Genomic DNA, 12942 nt, shown 5'->3' with positions numbered 1-12942 from the left:
AAGTGGGAATAAACTGAACGAATAAATGGATAAAAGCGGAGAAGTTGTGGAATATAAAATAAAATAATAATGCCAAAAAATAAGTGATAAAAATAAATGAAAAAAATAATAATATTAAAACAATCGTGCCGTAAAATAGCATTGTCATAGAATCATAGTGTGGAAAATGGTCACAATTTATTAAAAATGGTATAGCATAGTATTGTGATTAAATACTTTGCTTAATTAGTGAAATTATTTTATTTTTCATTAACATAATCGTACATAAAATAATAAAAAGGAGGTAAGCAAAATGGGCATGCCCATATATATACTAGAAAATGTCAAAATTATAGTATTTTCCAATTTATTCAACTTGGATATCTAAATATACCTATAAATGGAATGTTAAATATATATATAGAGAGAGAGATGTATATTAAATACTTTTAAATGATATTATTTTTATCTAATATACGCAATAAATATATAAGAATGGGAAATTTATTGATTTTTGTATTTATTTTTAATTGTTTAAACTACCTCGTAATCGAGTCCATAATACGTATCACTGTGAACATAAATTATGAAATTATAATTTCCGATTTCAATATCCTCGAGTCTATATAATGTTTAAACAAAAAAAAGATAATATGGGAATAATAAACGATAATAATTTGAAATAACTCTATATTTCATATAAATATATAGTGTACTATTTATGGTGCGTTTATTTCTTACGTAAATGAAACAGTAGACATTTTTTTTGACGAGGATAAGGTAAATCGTTTGATGGATACTGCTTGATTTTGTGACAAATCGTGAAGTATAGCATACCTGTCGAAGTGTAAAAAAATAAATAAAATTGTAATAGTGAGAATTAGCAAAGAAAAGTATTAATATAAAAGAATGATATATTATGGAAGTAATTGAAAAAAACGATCACAATTCATAGGATAAAATAAGTATATATGAATTCGAAGAAATAAAAAGGGCATACCATTGAGCATTTGAAACCATGGTTGAATTTGTATTTGATTCTTTAAATATTTTGCTTAAAATGTTAAAAAAAACTTTTATCAATATTTCATTTTTTTCATAATATCTTATTTTGAAGTGGTATTTATTTTCATTTTTGGAATATTTTCCAAGTTTTATATTTGCAAAATTGTTAATTTTATTTGATTCTATGCCAATATTAGCATCTACAAGAGTATCCGTATTGTCATTTTTTTGGTATAATTTGATGTTTGTGGTTAAATTCGGTATATTAAGAATATAATTTATTTGCGATGTATCAAATATGTTTAGTGAGTATAAGAAGTTTTTATCAAATTTGATTAAATCCTTAATATGTTTGATTTGTAAATCTTTTAGTTTATTTATTTGACTATCGGTAATGCCTTTAATAGTATATAGGTCATTTGTATATGGTTTAATTTTTTGATTAACACATTGGAAAATTAAAATTAACGTTTTAATATAAGTATAATTATGGAATAGTAAAGATATATCGATATAACTATTTATAACTCTAGCTAGTTGGTCTAATACTAATTTTAGGTCGATATGATAATCAACAGTTTCATATGTACATTCATAAAAACGTGAAAGAAGTAAAAGATATGTTTTAACATTTGGCATATTCATATCAATATCTAGTGGTATTTGATTTCTAAGTTTTACATTATATTTATCTTCATTATGTCTTAATGGGATATCATCAAATTCTTTTGCTTGTGCAATAAGTTCAAGCAATGCATAAAAGTCTAATTTTTTTTTTGATGGAGACGATATATTAGATTTTATAATATTATTGTTATCATCAGGATTTTGTTCATTTTTTTCTTCTTGGTCAATTATTTCCTCTTTACAATTTTCGCCATTTTCTATATCTGCTTTCGTCGTCTCAGATGTATTTTGATCCTGAACAATGGGAATTGTTTGTATTGTGTGATCTTTATACATATTTGCATCTGGAGTAATACTTTGTTCTATTGTTTTATAAAAGAAATAAGCAGTTTCACATTTTGTGTAATATATGCATGCTATATATCCTAAGGGGGTAGAATAATAATGTTGAATATAATCTTCTTGTACTGCTTCTATACATTTATTTTTTTGTAAGAATTCGATTGTATTTTCTATGATTTTATTTATATGGTCATATATGGCTTTTTTTGCTTGGTTTGATAATCGGTTATTTTCAAAGAGTTGAATATATTGAACATCTTTTATGTAGTAAGAAGGGTTAGAAAAAAGTCTTTTAAAATAGTATGATTTTGTTATGTATGTAAGCATATCTTCCTTGTTTTGTATAACTTTTGAGCATATTTCTGCATTTATATGCTCATTTATATTTTCCATAATATTCGATTCAATATTCATTGGATGATATAAAAAGTTTTTAATGGCATTTTTTCTTTTTTCATGAACTAATAAAATAGCTAAAGCTTCATTATCAAATTGAGGTCTTCCCGCTCTTCCAATCATTTGTAATAAGTCTGTATAAGATATATCTTTATATTTTTTTGTTTTGGGATCATAAAATTCATTACCTTTTATTATAACTAGATATGCAGGTAAATTTATTCCCCATGCCAAAGTCGAGGTACATATTAAAATTTGTATTATTTTATTTAGAAAAAAATATTCTACAATATTTTTATCACTTTCATTTAAACCGGCATGATGAATACCTATGCCATATTTTAATAAGTCCTTTAAATGCTCGTTTTCTATTATATTTAAATAATTTTGAAATATTAAATTTTGTACATGAATTTGTTCTTGTTCAGATAAATTTTTATTAAACAAACAATTGTAGTCAAATTGATCAGAATCGTTATCATATTCTACCATTTTTTCATTTTTTAGACCAGTTGCATTAGCAATATAAGAAGTAAGACTATTTGTATTTAAAGAATTCTTTTTTTCATTCATTTTCTTAGTTTTATTTAACAAAAATTTAATATGATTTTTATCATTTAATAAATTTTCAAGATGGAGAAAATTAAAATTATGGCTACTTAAGTTTAGAGAAATTATATCATAAGCAGTAAGTCTTGTTTGTCTTCGTGAGGAAACAAATATTAAAACATTTTTAGTTTGTGCATATTGGTTAATAGAATCAAATACGTCTTTGTTCATTACCGACATTCTAGGACAGTATGCGTTTTGATTGAACCCTAAAATGTGTGTTTTACATGGGACTATTCTACAAGAGGATGGGAAATTAAAAAGATAATTTTCTTTTACATCTAACCATAAAATCAAATCATCAACACTTGTTATAACAGTTGTTAATCCAACTAATCTTATTTTTTTATTTAAATAATGTTGCATGTTTTTGAATCGATTTACTAAAATTTCAATAACTCCCCCTCTGTTTTCTTGCCCTAACAAATGTATTTCGTCAAATATTATTAAATTAATATTTTTTATAATATTTTTATTTTTCCAATTTCGAGATATGACATCTAATTTTTCAGGAGTGCATATTATTATATGGCTGTTTTTTATATTATCTTTGTGTTCGTTTTTATCTCCTGTCAATTCAATTACATTCTTATTGAACAATGTTTTAAATTTATTTTTCCAAGCAATACATCTTTCGTTTACAATCGCTTTCATTGGACATATATATACCGATCTCTGATCTTCATAATTTAGTAGATTTCTTAAAATGCATAATTCTCCTATGACAGTTTTTCCACTACCTGGGAAAAAAGGTAAAATAATGAGAGAGTGAAAACAAATTAAAAATGACACAAAGATAACCCAAAAAATATGGTCACTTATATTTTTCTATTTCTTCTTACCAGTCGGAGCTCCAAGTAATATATTTTCATCAGTGTGAAAAGCGGCGTGGAAAATTTGTGTTTGTATGGGGTTGAAATATTTAAAGGAAAAGAACTTAATGTAGTTAGGAATATTCATAACTTCAGTTGACAAAGGTACAATAGGCAAAATTTCCGAAAATACATTTATTTTTTGATTTATAAATAAATTATTTGTGTTAAATATATGAACAAATGATAGATTACACCAATTCATAGATAAAAATTGGACAGTAATTTGTGAAGGCATTATATTAGTTATTGGAAATTCAAATGAAATATCATGAATTTTTTTTCTATCTTTTTTATGTATAGTAAATTTTTGAAAATATAAAATATCATTATTTAATGTATTTAATAAAAATATATGAAAATCTTCTTTAGTACTATTCCACTGATCTGACCATATTGTATTTTGTAATTGAACATTTAAGTTAATTTTCATAATTGTTTGAGTAATTGGCTGAATATATCCATCAATGTATAAATTTGGTATTATATTTCGATAATATAATATTTGTTTGGTGTATACTTCATTTCGTAAGAAAAAGAACAATTCACTTTTACTTAAATTTGCAATAGTTTCATAAGATAAATTTTTTTTTTCTAATATATTTACTGCCGCTTCTTTTAAGTATACTGTATAGTTTTGGTTTTTTCGGTATCGTACATTTTCACCATAGATATCTTCTTCATTATCATTAATATCGATTGGGTTTAAATTAGAATCGATAAAATATTGTTTTTCTTCTTTTTGATCATCATTGTTAAAGTTGGAATCTTTTTGATTTTTGAATTTCATGTTATTCCCTCTATTTTTATTATATTTATTTTCATTTTGATTGCTTGTATGAACGTACTTTTTATCCATTAACTCATTTTTGTAACAAAAGTGTCTGAAGAGTCCACAATCCATTGGCAACCTTCTTGTAATGGACAGAATCAAATTATGTGTATTTATAATTAGATGTGATATGTTTTTTAAAACATTTAAACATATTTCATAATAAGCATATAATATTCTAATTATATTTTGTACTATGTAATTAATTTCACAAACTAGAGAAAAATTATTTATTTGTATTCTTCTCAAATACATTTCTATTAATATACGTACTGTCATAGATTTACTTTCATCATAATTTTCTTTAATATCACATTTATTTTTATAATATATAAAATCATTCATATCTTCATTTCGAATTTGTATATTTTCGAACTCCTTTGCTTTACTTATAACATCAATTATTTCTGCATAATTATTATTTTCAATATGTGATGCAAATATTCCTATAGTTTTATAATCTACATAATATTTAGCAGCTATATGCCCATAAAAAGTTCCGATAAAATCATTGGTTAAACTTCTTCTTACAAGTTTATTTTCGCTTAAATTACTGATTGCTTTTATAATTATGTTTTTACGTTTTTCGTATAATTCTCTATCATTTTTTATATCTGTGTCATATAAAAAAGGGTTTTTTTTCATACGAATGTATAGATAGGTATATTCTAGCCATTTAATTCCATCTTGTGCATTTTTGGTTGTTCCCATACTTATTTCAGCATTTAGATGATTTTCAATATTTTTTAAAAAGTTTGATTCAATAATTGTATTATTTGTTAATAGTTTAATATATTTATATAATTTTGTTCTTTCTGTTATTAAAATAGCATGTCCATGGCTTTCATATTGTGGTCTTCCACATCTACCAAAAATTTGATTAATATCTAATATGTCTAAATCTTCCATTTTGCCACTTTCAGATGAAAAGAAATTAGTCCCTTTTATAATAACAGTGTGGACAGGCAAATTAACTCCCCACGCAAGTGTAGAAGTACAGCATAAAACGTTGAAAGTTTTTTTTTTAAATAAATTTTCTACTAGTATCTTATCATATCTAGACATACCAGCATGATGTACTGCGCAACCATATTCATAGAATTTTTTAATATATATATTATTAGATTTTTTTATTCTTTTATTTACATCATAATCTGTGTATAAATTATTTGTAAAATAATCGATCTCGTCGTTTTTTATTGCATGATCAATTAAAAATTCAATTGTTTTATTAGTGTCATTTCTTGAGCAAACAAATATTATACATTGTTTATCATTTTTTAAACTATTTATAATTTCATTATATGCACATAAGTTTTTTGCTAGATTTAATTTATTCATATTTGTTTCATGTATACCATATAGTGTTTTATCTAATTGTATAGATCTATATTTTTCATTAAAATAAAAGCACATATCTCTTTCTACTTTTAAAAAATCACTAACATCTTTATAATTTGGTAAAGTAGCTGACATTGCCATTATTCTTTTCATAGATTGTGACGTTTCTGAATATCGTAAAAATCGTGCAACAATTGTTTCAATTACATCACCACGATCTGTATTTAATAAATGAACTTCATCAAGGATTATACATTTTATAGATTTTATTAACGATTCATCGGAAACTGTAGATGAATAACTGCTATTTCGCAGAAGTATATCTAATTTTTCTGGTACAGTAACAATTATATGAACAAGTTCTAACTCTTTAGAGGTAAGACTATGTTCTTTTGTGTATTCACAAACATTCAAATTAAATATTTTTAATTTTTCTCTAAAATTTGTTGTTATTTCATATACTAATGATTTCATTGGGGCAATATAAACAATTTTAAAATCATTTGAATTAATCACATTTTCGCCCCCTTTTGGCATACTAGATACATCACTTTTGTTATCATCGTCATAAGATGATTCTGCAACCTCGAATTTGTTAATATCATTATCTATTTCGTATATTTCATCGTTATTTTTTTCTTTAACATCGATATCTTCCACCTCCAATTTGTTTTTTGGTTCCTCTATTTCTATATTTTCGCTATTTTCTGTTTCTATTGTTTTTAGCCTTCCAGAAGTGGTACCATGTTTTTCTATATATCCATTACCCCCAGAAGACAATCCATTTTTAGCCAAATGCATATTAGCAATTTTGTTCAGGTTAATACCGTGTTTTTCTGAGTGCAAAATCAGTTGTTGTAATATAACAAGTAAAGCTATATTTGTCTTACCACATCCCGTCGGTGCAGATACTAATAAATTTTTATTGTTTTTAAATGCAGCATTAAAAACTTTTGATTGAACATAATTAAAGTATTGAAAGTTAAAAATATATTTTCCCCAAAATGGTAAAGCATTAACAGATACTAATTCATTTTGATCAAAAATCATATTTGGCAATCTATTAATTTTTACTTTTGTCATGTTATTTGAATATGAGTAAGTGGTATTTTGGGGAACATTTATTTCTTCTAATTGATTTTCTTCATTAGGTAAATAAATCTTTTTAACGTTATCTAAATAATTATCCTCAAAATTGTTTATAAAATATTCTATGATATTTTCAATGTTTTCTTTATTAGTTAATATATTTTTATTATTTTTAGTATTTTTTGTTGTTGTATTGGTTATAAAAAAATTAGCTCCTAATGTATTTTCTTTAATATCTACTTGTTTACTTAACAGTTTTATGTCTTTTTTTATTTCATCTTTATTTTTAATTATATTAATTATAAGATCTACATTACTTTCTCCTAATAAAGTGAGCATACTATTTTCCAATGTTTCATTTTTAGTAAATATTGTATATACGATTTCGACTAGTAATTCATTTATATTGTTTTCACTTATTTTTTTCATGCTGTTCTCATTATTTATAATTATAAATTTATCTTTTCCATTTATATTGTCTTGATTTTTAAAAATATTGTCACAAGCATTATACAAATATATTAACCCTTTTTCTTTTTTTTCACTAACTTTTATTTCATCTGGATTTGTTTTTCCATTTTTTGAATTTTCATTTTCTGCATGTTTTTTTAAATATGTTTTTTCCTTTTTAAATAACTCATCTATTTTTGTTTTCACCGTATCATCAATTAGATGATAGTTGACTTTATATTTTGCTGCTTCATCCTCTTGAATATTATTTGAGTCAGTGTATTTTCTAAAAAATGTGTTAGATTTAATATAATTCACTATTTCATAGATATCATATGTGTCACATTTGTTGATATATTCTTGGTATGTGTTTTCTTTTATTTTGCTATTTATTCTGTTTTTCATGGCTTCATGTATTTTTGTTTATATCCAATATATTTATTTGATAGTATACCTAGCATTTGTATATCTATATATTAATATAATTGAATACTTATCTGATGATATTTGTAACTTGGGTTATTAAATAAGACGATATTTAATTTTTTTGCCTACATGCTTAAGTTCGCAATTGAATAGGCATATGTGCTCACGCGCTTATTGGTTTTCACAAATATTTATTCATAAAAAATGTTACAAAAACAAATAGTTACAAATTTGACAAATATAATTTTCTATATACTGAAAAATATTATGATTTCATTTCTCACACAATCATCTATGTAATTATTTCATTATTTTTTTAACTGTATGTTTGAATATATATAATGTTTTGGAGATTTATTGTATGATCTGTACATACAGTTTCGATGATCAATGTGGAATGATTGCAGTTATGCATTCATCTTGTTAATAGCAATATTTGTGTTTGCTGATACACCCAATATATATATATATGTTGAGAATATGATATTAATACAAATACAGTAAATTTATAATAATTTTTTTTTCGTTATATAAATGTTACTATAGCAATCGTATAAAATATTCCCAATTTTTTTGATGTTTTTTTTGACAATAAAATATATCGCATAAAAATCAATAATATAAATTCCCATATTGGGTTATTATTCTTATAAAAAATAAAACATAAATCGTATAAGGATGTACAATTTGTATAAATATTTAAATAGTGTTAAAATAAGATACAAAAAATATAATAGTAATATGAAGTGACAATAAAGTGTAGCCAAATTGATCATAGATGAAAAGCATCTTCCCCCCCCAAAAAAATTATATGATTAATTGAAGAGCTGAAATGTAAAAAATAGAAAAAATGAAAATATAAAGAAATAAAAATAAAATAAATTTGTAAAATTATAATTTTTTTTTTTAATATAATACATTTCTAATTTTTATAACCTATAAAGATTAGTGCATATTATATAGAAGTTGCTATATATTATTCTCCTATTTAAAGATATGGTTTCATTCAAAATTTTAAAGAGCGGAGTATTTATATACATATCATTTTAAAGACGTATTAATACGAATAATAATGATAGGATACATATATTTACACTTGTAAGTTATATTTTTTAAAGAAAAGGAATGGTAATACGGTAGGTTCCTAATATATGGTAAAGTGTAATCGAACTATATAAAAAATGGAGTGTAATAATGTTTGACCTAATTTTAAAAACAATAAAAGATAAAAAAATAAAACATAGAATTAATAAACTTATATTTATCATTTAAAATATAACAAAACAAGCATCTTAAAGAAAAATTTTCAGCTTCACATATAATTTTTTTAGCTAATGTTAGCTAATTTTTATAATATAAATATAATTTCGGGAGTTAAAACGGGGTATGTATTAAAAATGTACAGCTTAGATATAGTATTAATATGAAAAAGAGTCTATGTTGTGGAATATAAGTATATATAATAATATCTTGTTCCTCTTGGGTTATATATAAATGTGTTGTAGTTAAAATATTAACATCCACAACAAGCTGGATCCCCATAAAGCTCTTTATGAGTATCTATATCACACTGTGAAGTATTAGTGCATGTCACAAATTTGCCTCCCATTAAAAAGTATCCAAATGATAAACCCAAAATTACAGCGAAAAATAATCCAACATTAAATGTCATTACAATTAGCATTAATAAATAATCCCAACTATATATGATAAAAGATAAAATCATTCTAATCGTGTTATTTTTAAATAGAATTGCGCTGGTGAATATATTCATATTATTTGTTGTGGGCAACACCATTTCTATATATAGTCTCAAAACTTTGAACACAACTGAAAGTATTCCAAATATAAAGCATAATATCAGAGATAAGAAATAAAATGGAACCTACATTTTTATTAAATATAAAAAAATATGGATGTGTATATATAAACATAAGTACAAATAGGTGTGTAACATTGTTATTTTTTATTAATAGATATTTATCGCTATAATATTCAGTAAATAAGCGCATATATGTGCAAAAATATTTTATGAATAAGCATAAAGCTTGCATAGTTATATACATATATATATTTATTTATGTTTAATATACGATTTTGTTCTTACAGTGGTAGTTTCCCAAAATTTGAATAAAATAATAGTATGGGTAGTATTCTGAAATGACATAGGCATAGATAAATTACCCATCATCATATTCAATTTTTCTGGACCACCGGTTGTATTGCTTTGATTTTCTTCACTAAAGTGCTCATTAATTATACTTTCATATATATCATGATTTATACAGCATTTGTAAATAAATGGAATTTTGTTTTTTCCTTTACTCCCTATGTGATTGAGATCTAATATTGGTTTACATTCATCATCTCCCGATTGTTTATCGCTGCAACAACTCTTTAGCGGTTTGTTTACGGATGGTAGTGGTTTATTAGTACCACCGCAACATCCCGTATTTTTTTTGTTGCTGGTAGTGCCATCGTTTTGATCATTGGACTCACAATTTACATTTACCACAAATAAAGAGTTTATAATTAAAACAATATATATAATTTTCCATATATTCATACACATATTGCCAAAAAAATTAAATAATCAAATAAAAAGTATTTAAAAAAAATATATATATACTAAATAATCGAATAAGAATTATTTTAAAGAAATATATTTACTAAATAATAAACTAAAATATAAAGTGTTGAATATATGGTTTAGTTATTTACTTTGTTATTGTTATAAGATTTATTCAATTATTTACTCATTACTATTATTATTGTCATTGAATCGGTTTTACTCTTTATTATTATTATTATTAATTATTATATTTATGTGATTAAAGATATTTTATAATTTATCACCGCATTATTTTTATTTTATTTTGAAAAGGGAGTAATGTAAACCTTGGAATTTATTTTATCATACTAAAAAAATTCTTAATATAATATATAATTCAAGAAAATTAAAAAAATATATTGTTATATTTAGTATGAACGATTCTATATGCATTACAATTTTGGGGGACTTATTTGCTTATATCTTTGAACAATGTGTAAGCATGAGTATACTATATATAGTTCATTACTTTGTATTATTAAAATAGCATTTTTTGAATAATTTTCCGAAAATCATCGTGGTTTTATTCTCTTTAAATAAATTATTTTTTATATTTTACTATTTATTTAATTATATATTGTTTCCGATGTATATACAATTTTTAAATATAAGATAATGTGTTAATGAGACCATTGAGCTTTGTAAAGCTAATTGCTTATTTCCGAGTGTTATAATAATATCTTAGGCATAAAAATATATACTATCCTTTAAAATAAAGAAACACAAGTAATGATAAAGAAATGTATTGCACATTTTTACGCCAATAACACTAAATTTTTTATGGAAATTCATATCAATTCAAGGATTTACATATGAGAAAAATATGGCATATATTATGTGATGATCCTTGAATTGTAACTAAGTTGAATACATATGCATTTATAGAAATATCTGCAAATAATTTAAGTTCTTATAATAATTTTTTGTGTAACATGTTAAGATCATTCAATTTCGACATGAGTATAGTATGGAAAATAAATTAATTCATTATACTCATGGTTTATACAATTTTTATTTGTTCGTTCTTTCTTAATTATTATTGTTTTTATTATTGTTATTTCTAAGTTTTCTTATTTTAATTTCATACTGCCGTTTTAAAAATAAAACATTCAACGTTACAAATATATGCATATATAATAAAAATACACAAGAATATCATAACACAGTATAATTAACATTCACGCGGTTATAATATTGAATGTATGAAAAATAGGATTACATGTACAAACATTTATGTGAATGCGGATATATCTTTATTTTTGGATTAAATATTAAACCGTTTTTATTTGATTTTTGTTCTTTTATAAATTCGATAAATATTTTGCAACTCCTTCTTCCGATGGTTTCATGGATTCCTTTCCTTTTTGCCAATTAGCTGGACATACATCTCCATATTTTTCATGGTGTTGTAAAGCATCAATTAGTCTTAAAATTTCATCAACTGATCTTCCTAATGCTAAATTATTAACAAGAAGATGTTGAACAACTCCTTGTTTATCTATAAGAACAAAAGCTCTTAATGCTACACTTTCGTTAAATAAAACATCGTAACTTCTTGCTATACTTTTTGAAATATCGGATATCAAAGTATGTTTAATATTTCCAATACCTCCTTGTGACAATGGTGTTTTTTTCCATGCTAAATGTGTAAATTTACTATCTACACTACATCCCAACAATTCTACATTTCTTTCTTTAAATGAGTCAAGAGCTTTATCTAAAGCTATAATTTCAGATGGGCAAACAAAAGTAAAATCTAATGGGTAAAAATATAATAAAACATATTTCTTTCCAATAAAGTCAGATAAACTAACTTCTCCAAAGGTATTATCACCGAAAACAGCTTCGGCTTTAAAAGATGGGGCTTGATTTCCTACAATTGATGGCATTTTTTAAAGTTTGGTAAGTAAGAAAAATTTATTATATATTAATATAATTTTAGCGAATTGCTTAAATGGGAAAGTGTTAAGAAAAAAATATACTTAATTGTTTTTATTATGTAATATTTGTGGGATATTATATAAAATAATATTTTTTTATTTAATTAAATAAAGGATTTTGTTAAATAATTTAGTAAAAAATATAAAAACATTCAGTATTTTGGAAAAATTATATAAAATAAAATTACAATAGTATATCCGAAATTCTTTAATTATTTATAAATGCATCCCGAAAAGTAGAAATTTGTATATATGTGCTTATAAAATGATTATAAGAATAAAAAAAAACATAGTTATTTTGACTTTTATCGCATCAAAATTGCTATTATACATACACTTGTTTTATATGTATGGTTTCTATATATATATATATCATTATATCGGAAGAGGAAAAATTATTTTATTTTTTTTACAAAGGTTGCA

General features: G+C 23.6%; 3 protein-coding genes across 3 annotated transcripts; all 3 read right to left on the bottom strand.

Moving 5' to 3' along the window:
• Window positions 1-346: 346 nt before the first annotated feature.
• PY17X_1306800 (DEAD/DEAH box helicase, putative) lies at window positions 347-7947 on the bottom strand (the record flags this gene model as incomplete). The annotated part of the gene is made up of 5 exons (XM_022956999.1): window positions 347-373; window positions 523-601; window positions 721-816; window positions 980-3698; window positions 3801-7947. The coding sequence occupies 5 exons, from the start codon at window positions 7945-7947 to the stop codon at window positions 347-349; spliced, it is 7068 nt and encodes a 2355-aa protein (XP_022813488.1).
• A 1534-nt stretch (window positions 7948-9481) lies between these two features.
• Window positions 9482-10540, bottom strand: PY17X_1306700 (uncharacterized protein; the record flags this gene model as incomplete). Its single annotated transcript, XM_719015.2, has 2 exons — window positions 9482-9853; window positions 10076-10540. 2 exons carry the CDS (start codon window positions 10538-10540, stop codon window positions 9482-9484), a joined length of 837 nt encoding a protein of 278 aa, XP_724108.2.
• Window positions 10541-11880: 1340 nt separating this feature from the next.
• Window positions 11881-12468, bottom strand: PY17X_1306600 (thioredoxin peroxidase, putative; the record flags this gene model as incomplete). The annotated part of the gene is made up of 1 exon (XM_719016.1): window positions 11881-12468. The coding sequence occupies one exon, from the start codon at window positions 12466-12468 to the stop codon at window positions 11881-11883; it is 588 nt and encodes a 195-aa protein (XP_724109.1).
• Window positions 12469-12942: the final 474 nt, after the last annotated feature.

The sequence above is a fragment of the Plasmodium yoelii genome, assembly GCF_900002385.2.
Source record: "Plasmodium yoelii strain 17X genome assembly, chromosome: 13".
Classification (NCBI taxonomy): Eukaryota; Apicomplexa; class Aconoidasida; order Haemosporida; family Plasmodiidae; genus Plasmodium; species Plasmodium yoelii.
Note: the sequence above shows the minus strand (reverse complement) of the source record. Positions and strands in the feature narration are given on the sequence as shown.